This window comes from Bos mutus, chromosome 6 (genome assembly GCF_027580195.1).
Source record: "Bos mutus isolate GX-2022 chromosome 6, NWIPB_WYAK_1.1, whole genome shotgun sequence".
NCBI lineage: Eukaryota > Metazoa > Chordata > Mammalia > Artiodactyla > Bovidae > Bos > Bos mutus.
Window position 1 is genome coordinate 113,847,582 of NC_091622.1, and position 12,016 is coordinate 113,859,597.

General features: G+C 62.3%; 1 protein-coding gene across 27 annotated transcripts in view; it reads right to left on the minus strand.

The window, feature by feature from the left end:
* The window catches only part of ABLIM2 (actin binding LIM protein family member 2), a 170,845-nt gene that overhangs the window by 54,768 nt on the left and 104,061 nt on the right, over positions 1–12,016 (minus strand). For 13 of the 27 annotated variants that reach the window (XR_011464570.1, XR_011464565.1, XR_011464577.1 and 10 more), the window contains 4 exons: positions 10,513–10,659; positions 7,344–7,376; positions 5,602–5,722; positions 3,879–3,977 (listed from right to left, as the gene is read on the minus strand). Coding sequence is in view for 3 of the 27 variants with exons in the window: in XM_070372767.1 (XP_070228868.1) it covers positions 3,879–3,977; positions 5,602–5,722; positions 7,344–7,376; positions 10,513–10,659 (400 nt within the window). In the remaining 24 variants the exon portion in view is untranslated. The remainder of the gene's footprint in view (positions 1–3,878; positions 3,978–5,601; positions 5,723–7,343; positions 7,377–10,512; positions 10,660–12,016) is intronic. The other 14 variants (XR_011464580.1, XR_011464568.1, XR_011464583.1 and 11 more) reach the window with 3 other exon arrangements.

Consider the following 12,016-nt stretch of genomic DNA (forward strand, 5'->3'; position numbering starts at 1 on the left):
AGCACAGAGCTCCTCATGCCCGGACATGTGGCCCCTCCCAGAGGCGGGTCAGCACGGAGGTCGCTTCCGACCTCTGCTATGGACGGTCCTCAGCGCCCTCAGGGAGCCGTGAGGACCTTGGGGCGTGCCATCCGGAGCCCAGGAAGCCCTGGCCCGTGAACAGCCATCTCCCCTGCCCATTGGAGTCAGTGCTTTGTTGCAGAGCAGTTCCGGGCGACACGGAGGTTTCCTGGGAATCCCACACGGTTCCATCTTACGTGCAGCCGGCGGGTGGCCACCCTGGTGTCGTCCAGATGCCTTGCTGCACTCAGATTTCACCCGTTTTCCACTCGCGTCCCTTGGGTATCCCAGGACCTGTCCAGGATGCCAGTAGACACGGTCTTCATGCCCCTCCAGGCCCCTTGGGGCTGTAACTGCTTCTCACTGTCTGGGCACCTCATGACCTGGGCAGTTTTGAGAAGTGCCGCGTGGGTGTCTGGCAGACCGCCCCTCAGGGAGGATTTGCCGGGTGTGTTCTCATGACCAGATGGGGTCACGGGTTTGGGGGGAAGAGCCCGGAGGGGAGGCGCCCTCCCCCCATTGTCAGAGGTGCTGCTGTCCACGTGAACCGGCACTGCAACTGACCTTGATCCCATGGCCGAGGTCGTGCTGGCCCAGGATTCTGCACATCTGGCTCCTCTCCACCCCCAACTCTGTGCTCTGCAGGGAAACTGCCAGGCACAGCCCCCACCTGACGGCAGGGAGGAGGGCACCCCTCCTGAAGGGCAGAGGGTCCCCATGAATCACTGGGGTCTCTTCTGCCGGGAGTTGGTCTCTTTTCCCCATTGGTTTTTTACTCGGTCATGCCTGTACATGGCTGTGAACTCATGGACGTTTGTACTTTGCTTTCCGATCCAGCACCATGCCCTTCATTCCGCTGCTCAGCTGTCCACACTCAGCCCTTGGGAATGCCCCAACTTGGCTCTGTGGATCTTCTCAAGGTGATCAGAGGCAAGGCCAGCCCCCAGCCCCTACAGGGCTCCCATGGGACACCATGATGCGGGCAGGTTCCACCTGCCTAGCCTGCTGCCTCAGGCCACCTGGGCCGACCACGGCCACCAGGCGGGTGGCCCCAGAAGGGAGTGAGATGAAGAGGTGCTGCCAGGCGCTGCCAGCGGGTGGGCAAGGGGGCTCCGACGAGAGGCCCCACCTGTGCAGCCCCTCCTCTGTCCCTCACACTGTGGGCGGGGGCTCACGGGTCACTTTCCCCTGCCGCCCAGCAGCATGGTTCTGCCAGCATCACCTCTCTTTGTGCTCACCTGTGGTCCCTGCGGCTTGCTCCTTAACAGGTGAGAGGTCAGGGCCTCACACTGTCCCGGGAGATACACCAGGGACTGAAATTTATACTCGAGTGCAAATGGCTGCCACGGGCACCTACACTGCACACAGGCCTTGACAGGAGGGTGGCCCCGGGTGCCAGGACACGGTGAGAAGGTGTGTCTGTGAATGGAAGGGTGAGGTGGGGACGGAGGGGCATGTGACCAGGTCAGGGCAAACGCTGGTCCCTCCTGGGTGAACCCTCCATCTGTAGCATAGTCCAGAGAGAAAATCTCCAGCTGGGCAGCCAAGGAAGCTGAGCTGCTGCAAGGAGCGGCCAGGGAAGGCTTTCCCGGAGTGCAAGTGGACACCAGGCCCCATGACCAGCTGAGAGGAAGGCAGGTGGCCCTCGGCACGGCTCGCCACAGAATGCCCACAGGCTGTGATGCACTAGACCTCGTGGGCCTTAGGGAAAAGGAGCAGTCCCACAGCCTGCAGGTGGACACACCTGGTGAGCGAGGGCCTGCCTCTGGGCCCAGCCCAGTGAGCTGTCCCTGTGCCTCAGTCACCCCAGGGGTAGTCTGGGAAGGGGCTGGGGCTTCTGAGGTCACGGGCAGCCCTGAAAGTCAGCAGCAGGCAGACCCGGGGGTGCCAGGCATCCCCCACCTCCTGCACGAGAGAGGAGGGTTGGGGCTTTGCCCAATTCCTGCACAAAGAGAATTAGGGAAAGAGCAGGCAGAAGGGAAGCAGGGTGGCCCACCGTGGAGCCAGTGCCCACCTGGAGCAGACCGCAGGGCACCGAGCCCCCTCCCCGACCTGAGGGGTGCCCTTGGAGGGGCTGTGATAGTTTCTGAGCCATGTTTTGGTGGAGAGTGGAAGGGCAGTCCCCGGGGCCGCCTGGGCGGATGTGGACAAAGCTGTTTCCCAGGCGGTCAGCCCAGCTCCCAGGGTGGGGCAGCTTGCCCAGCCTCGCCTCTGGGCTGTACCTCTGCCAAGGACCCAAAGCAGGGCCACATCGGGCGGGAGGAAAGCCGTGTGCTCAGCTTTCTGACCTTCGAGACAAGAAGGGGCGCCTGCTTGGGTGACCTGCAGGGACGCGTATAAATGTCAAGCTTCCTCTGGTTTGCAGTGTGTCTTCTGTCCTCTTCTGGGTGAGGCCACAGCCCGGCCACATGACACCCTTGTCCACATGGATGCACGCGAGCCACGCTGTTCTCCTGCTCACAAGATCTGGGGGCTCTGCTCCTTCTCAGAAAAGCCAGGACGTCCAAAAAGTCTGGGAGCTGGGGGGCAAGGTCCACAGACAGGAGGGGAAGGCACCCCACTGACCAGGGGCTCTCTTCTCAGTTAGACCAATGGGGTCACTCAGATGGGTGATGACGATGCATGTTAGAACTGTCCAAGTTCCAAGGAGCCGGGATGGGTGACCATCAGTGATGCATTAATCCCGCTGGGCTGGCCTCTCCCAGTCCCTCGGGGTCAGAAGGTTCTCCTGAAACATTCGGCACTCAGCAGTCATGAGGAACGGGGACCCTAACTCACTCCGGGGGAACCAACAGACCACCACTGCTCCTCTTGTGCTCTGGGGGATCTTCCGGGGTGTATCAGTCAGCTAGGGCTGCATAACAAAGCACCTCAGTTGCCCAGCTTGCACAGCAGACATTCATTTCTCCCAGGAACGGAGGCCGGAAGTCCCAGATCAAGGTCTGGCTGGGCTGGGTCTCAGGTGCAGCCTCTCTCATCGGCGGAAGACACTGCTCTGGCCTCACACAGCCTTTCCTCTGAGCACACGCAGACAGACTGTTCTGCTCCAAAAAGGCCACCCACCCCATCGGATTAGGGCCCCACCTTTATGACTTCACAAAACCCTAATAGTCTCCTGCTGCTGCTGCTGCTGCTAAGTCACTTCAGTCGTGTCCGACTCCGTGTGACCCCATAGATGGCAGCCTACCAGGCCTCCCCGTCCCTGGGATTCTCCAGGCAAGAACACTGGAGTGGGTTGCCATTTCTTTCTCCATATAATCTCCTAAAGACACTTTTTCCAAACACAGGCTCACAGGGGCTTAGGACATCAACAAATGACTCTGAGGGCACAATTCAGTCCATAACACAGGAACTGGCCCTTTTCCTGGACTGATTCACATACAGGTGCCTGGGCAGGGGTGGGGCAGATGGGCAGGTCTGTGCCCTGGGAGGAGCTGCAGCCACGTGGGGTGCCTGGCCACCATGAACTGAAGCCGCGGACACCTCCTGATAACTGTGGCGAGCAGTCCCCCACGCCTGCTGAGCCGAGGGGGAAATAACATGGGGTGACTTAGGTAAAGGCTCTGGAGCCAGCCCAAGGTGGGCGTTGGGTAGGTCCTAGAACCCTCTCCCCGCCTTGCCGCTCGCTTTTCTGACACAACAAGCTGCCTCCTGGGAACACGGACACACCAACAGAGCTGAACACACAAGACACACAGCGGGGAGCACAGGCGTGAGACAGGGGCTCGGGGAAGCCATGCGGCAGCAGGCACAGGACGGCAAGACACGGACGCTCTGTGGGCGGCCTGGGGCACAGCCCGCAGCCTCGCGCGCCTTACCTCGGAAGTACGGGATGTAATGATGTCTGAACACGGAAGAAGGGCTTGGGTGTTGGGACAGGGACAGGCAGCTACTGGTACCGACGCTCGCAGTACCAGCTGCGGGTGACAGAGAGCAAGTCAGAGTCAGCCCGCCCGGCCACACGGCCGCAGAAGAGCCCCAGGCCCCGCTCTGCCGTCTCGACCCAAGAACACACACCTTTCTGAGGCACCTCGAGGGGGTGGGCCGCCAAGCACACTCGGGGCACCTCTGCTCCGGGCTCAGAGGGAGGAAGGCCTGCCTGCTGGGGTCAGGGTGCCCAGGCTGGGTGGGAGCAGCTGGCTCCCTGGGTCCTGCCCACTGCCCCATGAAGGGGTTTTCTTGGGATCCGGGACCCAGGCAGAGGGCGGTTAGCCGGACTGGGGAGGGGTCAGTCACCGGATAGGCACCAGGTCTCGCCCAGGAGTCAGGCCTTGACCCTGGGGTGGCCATCCAGCCAAGCACCTGCTGGCCAGCCCAGGTGACCCAAATACAGTGGCCAAGGGTCAGCAGAGGGGTCCTCAGAGAGGCTGATGGCCCTTCTCCCTGACCTACTCACCTACCTGGTCAGTCACCCACTCATTCCCTCACTCACTTGCTAATTCACCCTCTCACTCACCCACCCACCCACTCACTTACTCATCTACTCATTCATTCACCCACTCATTCATTCATTCACCCACTCATTCATTCATTCACCCATTCATTCATTCACCCACTCATTCATTCACCCACTCATTCATTCACCCACTCATTCATTCACTCACCTACTCATTCATTTCCTGAGTCAGTCATCATTCATTCACTCACTCACTCATTCATTCACCCACTCACTCATCTGTCCATTCATTTATCCACTCATTTGTTCATTCACCCACTCATTCATTCACTGAGTCCATCACTCATCTCTCACCACTCACTCAGTCACCAACTTTCCAAACTTTTATTGAGCAGGATGTACCAGGCACATGGCAGGGAGGTAATGAAAATAACTTTGCCAATGAATGGAGCTTTGATTTTTCCACAAGCACTGCGAAACTCAAGAGCTGAGTTCATGGAGGTGAGAATGGAGCCGTGCAACAGCTGGCCGAGGAGGAGATGCTTGGAAAAATCCCTCAAAAAAGCAGCCTCTGCGTGGAGTCCCTGTGACTCTGACACACAGAAGCAGCTCAGAGTTTTAAAAGGGAAGGGAAAGCAATACACAGCTGGGTGCCAGGCAGGGGATGAGGCCGGGGCCAGGGAGAGAGGACCCTCCTCAGGCTTCTCCCCACGGCTGTCTTTGGGGCCACTGACCCAGAAACAGGTGACGCGTCCATGCGTATGCTGATACCAGCTTCTGTCTGTTGATTTTGCTTTCATAGCGCAAACCTTCCTAGAATTCCGTGAGCTCGGAGCTCAGTGACTCCTGCACTCTGTGTGGTTTTACCTTCCTGACACTAACACATGAGCTGGGTTCTACGTGCTCAGCACGGCCTTGTGCGTTTCCCAGGATGGCTCCTCTAACCAACAGGGAAACCCACCGCCTCTGCACATCACCTCCCCACCCAGACCGCGGAGGGCCTTTTGTTTCTGCCACTAAAAGCACAGCTCTCCATCTCCCAGCCTGTCCTTTCTCCAGCTGTGCAAAGTACAAGACAGACTCCTCAAAGCAACAAGAAGCACAGGTTCAGGGGTAAAAGGAGCTGTGGGGGTGGGGGCAAGTACCTGGACGGCTATAGTGCTGGGGCGACCGCGAGGTCGGGGTGTAACGGCCGAGGCTGACCGACCCGGTGGAGCTGGGGCTGGAGGTCCGGCATTGCTTGTAGGAGCGGTCGTCCTGCTCCCCCTGGGAGGAAAACAGCCCGGTGAACGCTGAGCCAGGAGCACCACCCGCCCCGTCCCACCCTTCCGCCCTCCGAGCGCTAGCCGCTTGCCTGACCCAGGAGGCTGACTCGACGTGGACCCGGGATGGAGTCCCACACCTGCACCCGCCAGGACCCTTCTGGAGAGCCGGGCGGGGAGCTGGCCTTGGTGCTGATGCTCCCTTCAGCCTGACATCCTTTAGCAGCTATCAGGTGCTGGAGGGCGGGATGGTACCCATCCCTCCACAGCACCTCCTTGTGGCTGGGCTCCGAGGGTGGGTAAAGGCACCTGGCTCCCCCCACTTCCTTCAGTCCCCCTCTTGCCCAACCCTCGGCCCCCAAGGGTCCTCGGGAGACACTCAGACCCACGGAGATTCTGTAACCAGCCTCGACAGGGGCTCCCCAGGTGTGGGAGGTGAGAAGCCCCGGAACCCCGGACCCAGAAGCTCAGTTGAGCCAGACGCACAGTCACCAACAGCACAGACTCCACTCAAGCAGGACGGGCCGCTCTCTCGAGCGCTCAGAGCGGGTGGCGTGAGATGGCATGGCACGCGGGCGGGGAGTGGAGAAGACCGCCGGCCCACCGCAACTCGGCACCCTGGCCAGAGTCACGATGCGGCCTGGCATCCTGCCGTGGGTGGACCCTGCTGCTTTGCCCACCAGGCAGGCATGGGGATGAGCACTGGGAGGGTCTGGGTCTGGCACTCACGGCTCCCATGCCCTTCCCAGCTTACCTCCTGCCTCCCAGGGCTCCTCTTCAGCCAAACCCACACGAGCCACTGTCCCTAAACCTTGCCTGCATGACCACCTCCACGCTCCGCTCAGGCTGCCCTCATGCTGGGAGCGCACTTGTCAGGGCCTCCCCGCTCCCTGTGCTTAACACGGACCTCCTGGCCTGGCCCGCCACCCCCTTGGCGATGGGCACTCTGTCTCCTCTGGGGCTGCCGCAGTCCGGCTGTCTTGTCTCCATCCCCGGGCATTCTCTGCACAGCCCCACTGACCAGCTTACATTTTACAGGCATCTCGTCGCCTCACCTGCCCTGTCCCTGGGGTTCACGACCACACACGGGCATGGCCACTCAGGGCTGGCTGCCCACACACAGCATTTGTTGTCACCTTCCTGTACCCAGGATCTGACACCTATGGAGTCTGATTGGCAGCCATCTATGTCATAGATCAATTTTGAGAAACAGACATAAAGTGCGGGCCGCTAACTATAAACGCTATTTTATACAAACGCTTTCAGCACATCCACCCTCAAGGCCCCAAGGACAGTCCCACAATCCCGCTCAGAGGCGGATGAGGTGGCCCCTGCTACCCCGGCCCCTGGACCTGTTCTTCCTCTAAAGGAAGCCGTGGACCAGACCGCAGAACGCCTGTGTCCCAGGGGTCCGCAGCGCCGGACTGGCAGATGCACGGGGAAGCATGCGGATGAGACACCATTATAAAAATAACCACCCCAGCCTCAGAGGGCCACGGCCTGAAGCCAGGGCCAGAGGCCACAGCCAAGGGCCTGGGGGACCCTCCTAGGGGAGCCTCGGGTGGTCATCTTTATAATCTAGGCAGCGGAGCAATGAGCAGATGGGCGGGCTGGGGGGCGGTTACCTCGGGCGGTGTTGGCGAGAGCAGCTGGGGGGACTGTGGACACAACACAGGGGACCCTGTTAGGCCCGGCACCAGAGGGTCACGCGGGGAGGGCCCCACACCCCGGCCCAGGTACATCCACCCAGGGACCCTCCTCCCGAAAGGAAGGGACTCCTCCCTACGAGATCCCACATGGGTTCCAAAGCCTTCTCTTTAGAGACATATAGTCAGTGGCCCCCGAGAAAGAAGCCCCCAGGACGGAGCTCTGTGCGGATGAGCGTGGACCTGTCTCCTGGCTGGCCCGCCCCGCCCTGCCACCGTCCCGTGAAGACACGTTTCAGTAGGAGGACTGTTGGTCAGAACATCGGGGGTCACCACCCCGTGAGCCCACAGGTCTTCTTCAGAAAAGATAAAGGGGCCTGGAGAAAGGAAGGGTGGTTCGGAGCCTCGGGGTCTGGGGAGAGGACCAGAGTGAGGGGCTGGGTGCCATCGGGGCCCCGGGGAGCGGTTGCCAGCCAGGCACCTCCCGTTAGAACAAGCGCACCTTCCACCGTCTGTATATGGGTCTGTATTTCTGTCATCCACCACCTATACACAGGCTCAGGGATGCAGTAAGTAGCAGAAGGGGCTCTGGAAACTGAGCTTCCAGGCAGGAAAGCTCACCTATCTCCCCCACACCTGGACAGGTAGGAAGATGTTGTGGAGAGTTTCCGAGGAGGAGCCTCGAGTGACTGGGGGCTCTTTTTTGTACCATCCCCGCCCTTAGAATGGGAAGGGGGAACGTGTATCCCAATCTGCCCATTTCACAGACGGGGAGACTGAGGCTCAGAGAGGCTGGCAGAGCTCTGTGCTTCTGGCCCACTGCTCTTCCCCCTGTGAGCTTTCCGCCCTGGGATGAGGGGCTATAAGGCCACAGGTCTAGAGAAGCGGGCGAAGCTGTCCAGCCCTGGGCCATGTCTGCCCAGCTCAGTGCCCCAACCCCGGTTCTGGGGCTTCCCAGGCACCCCCTTCATCATCTACTCACAGAAAGGGCCCCTCAGAGCCCCACTCTGAGCAGGCCCCCCAGCTGGGGCGTGGTGGGGTCTGCAGAGATGAGAGGTCCCCAGAGACGGAGGAGGGACGGGACCTCAGCACCTCGCTCTGGGCAATGGTAGAAGCCGGCACGGAGGCGGTGGTGACCAGAGTCAGCTCCCCGGGCCCGCGGCCAGCGCTGCCCCGAGCCCCATCCGGGCCCACGCCCAGCTCTGCCCTGAGCCCCACGGTCCTGGGGCCCCCCGGGCCCGTGCCCAGCTCTGCCCCGAGCCCCACAGTCCTGTCAGCCACCCGGGCCCACGCCCAGCTCTGCCCCGAACCCCACCCGGGCCCGCGCCCAGCTCTGCCCTGAGCCCCACGGTCCTGTCGGCCCCCCGGGCCCACGGCCAGCTTTGCCCTGAGCCCCACCTGGGCCTGCGCCCAGCTCTGCCCTGAGCCCCACCTGGGCCCACGCCCAGCTCTGCCAGAAGCCCCACGGTCCTGTCGGCCCCCCGGGCCCACGGCCAGCTCTGCCCCGAGCCCCAAGGTCCTGTCGGCCCCCTGGGCCCACGCCCAGCTCTGCCCTGAGCCCCACCCGGGCCCACGCCCAACTCTGCCCCGAGCCCCAAGGTCCTGTTGGCCCCCTGGGCCCACGGCCAGCTCTGCCCCAAGCCCCCAAGCCCCACGGTCCTGGGGCCCCCCGGGCCCACGCCCAGCTCTGCCCTGAGCCCCAAGGTCCTGTTGGCCCCCTGGGCCCACGGCCAGCTCTGCCCCAAGCCCCCAAGCCCCACGGTCCTGGGGCCCCCCGGGCCCACGCCCAGCTCTGCCCTGAGCCCCACCTGGGCCTGCGCCCAGCTCTGCCCTGAGCCCCACGGTCCTGTCAGCCCCCCGGGCCCACGCCCAGCTCTGCCCTGAGCCCCACCTGGGCCCGCGTCCAGCTCTGCCCGAAGCCCCACGGTCCTGTCGGCCCCCTGGGCCCACGGCCAGCTCTGCCCCGATCCCCACCTGGGCCTACGCCCAGCTCTGCCCTGAGCCCCATGGTCCTGTCAGCCCCCCGGGCCCATGCCTAGCTCTGCCCTGAGCCCCACCCGGGCCCATGACCAGCTCTGCCCCGAGCCCCCGAGCCCCACGGTCCTGTCGGCCCCCCGGGCCCACAGCCAGCTCTGCGCCGAGCCCCACGGTCCTGTCGGCCCCCCAGGCCCACGACCCAGCTCTGCGCCGAGCCCCATGGTCCTGTCGGCCCCCCGGGCCCACAGCCAGCTCTGCGCCAAGCCCCACGGTCCTGGGGCCAGCACGTCCCCCTCAGTCTCCTCTTTCCAGAGCGCTGCGCCATGGGAGGTGGGCAGTGCCAAGCCCGGGGTCAGGGCAGAGTGAGGGCGGGTCTGAGCGTGGGTGGCGACTGTGGCCGCAGTGACCATGGCAGGGGTGGCCCTGGCCAGCTGCTGTGGCGTGACCAGTGAGTGTACCCCTGGAGGACCCCACCCCGCCCTTATATCCCGCAGCAGTGCCTGCCAAGCTGGGCTTGCCCGCATGACCCCCATTGAGCCTGGAGACCCCAGAGCCTTGGCCACACCTTGGGGGACTCAGTTACGGCTGGGGCTGAGCTCTGCCCCTCGAGGGGCTGCCTGGGCCAGACCACTGCATGTGACCAGCCCATGGACACAGCCGGCAACTGACAAAACGCTCCTCCCCTCCAACCCTGCCCCCAGGGTCACATCCGAATCTCAAAAAGCCAAACCAGCATCAAGTTCCAGGTTAAATGGAGAGGTGCAGCTGTGAGCCGGGAGGCCCCGACAAGGGCACCGCCCGAGGGACAGAAGGGAGGGGTCAACTGAGGTCCCACCAGGGCTCAGACCAACTCGAGGCGCTCACAGGACGGGGAAGCGTGTGAGCAGGGAGCGAGGCTAGGAGAGCTGGATGAGGGAACACGGTCCATTCCCCGGGCCTGAGCATCAGCCCAACTGAAGACAAGAACGAGACGCTCACTTTGCCCCGGCACTTTCCTGATCGCCCTCGAGCTTCCCGCTCCCTGCCCCTTGCTCCAAGGGGGTCCTGGATCCTGACTCACAGGCAGTTTTGGGCCAGAGCACTCTGGGGACTCTCTAAAGAGGAGGCGCAGGTTGTCTGAGGGGGTAAAGGAGGCTGAGGCCGCCCAGGCGACCGCTGCGGGGCCCCGTACCTCACTGTAGCTCTGCCTGTCCCCCACCGAGTGGCTGATGTAGGGCGAGTAGGAGATCATGTCAGGGCGGTCGATGTTGTAGATGGCCTTGCTCTTAGGGAGGGCGGCCAGGTCTCTGTAGTCCAGGATCTCATCGCCCAGCTTGGCCTGAGAGAGGGCAGGGGGTGCCAGGAGGGCTGGTCAGACCCACACCCAGGGCCGCATCGCCCGGCAGGCGTGGGAGGAAGCGAGTCTGAGTGAAGCGGGAGGAGGGGCAAAGGCAAGGGGGCGGGGAAGCCTCCTGGTCCTACAGACAGTGAGAACTCAGCCTGCGGTCTAAACACACACTCACAGAGTTATGCTTGCATACACACAGACACACATGTGCACAAACAAATACATGTGTGAGGGCACAGCAAACACACCTATACACACATACATGCATGCATGCAGATCCACACTTGGGTGCAAACACACAAACACAGACATGCACATACACGCATGCAGTGCGTGTGGGCACAGGAAACCCATCGCTCGGTCATGTGCGGCTCTTTGCTGCACAGTCCATGGGACTCTCTAGGCCAGAACACTGGAGTGGGTAGCCGTTCCCTTCCCCAGGGGATCTTCCCGGCCCAGGGGTCCAACCGGGGTCTCCCGCATTGCAGGTGGATTCTTTACCAGCTGAGCTATCGGCGAACATGTACACATGCATACAAACGCATGCATGGACGCGTGCTCACAAACTCCTGCATGTAATAGACTTGTACGCATGCACAGATACACATGTGCTCACATAAAACACACACACAGAGGCCACACACACGTGCATTTGAATACCTGCTTGATGTATGTGCACATGTATGCACAGATGCAAACACCCAGCACACGCATGCAGGCCTGCACACATTATACACGTGTGCACAGAGAATGTGTCCACCCACAACTGTGGAGGGGGACGCTGACACACCCACAGCTCCACCCACTCACGCTCACCAGCACAACCCTCAGGCACCCCCACACTCGCACACAACCGCACCCACCCAAAGCAGTACTCATGAGCACACCTCCACACCCAGCCACTCGTACACACACTCAGGGCTTTGCAGCACTCCCTACACACAGCCAATGGGCTGGCAGGTGACAGTCAGCGGGCGTGTGACCTCACAGAGGTCACCACAGAGGCGCTCGCTCACGGCGACAAGCCTGGAACCACCGCATCTGCTCAGGTGAGGTCCACAGGGCGGCTCGCTCTCCTATGACTGGGCTCGGTCTGCCCCACTGCCCACCAGCCCCTCCTCCTGGCTCTGGGGGCTGCCGGGGGGGGGGGCGTGACCGGACAGGCCTGGGAGCTGCGCACCAGGAGGCTTGGCTCTCCCAGTAGGGCTGTGGTTCACACCCAAACACCAGTCTCAGCCTCGGTGTTCCCGTGGCACACCCCCAACAAGTGCGCATGGAATGTTTACAGCTTGCGATCCCCACGGAAGAAGGGATGTGCGGCCCCAGCCTGCTCCCAGCACTGCCTGGT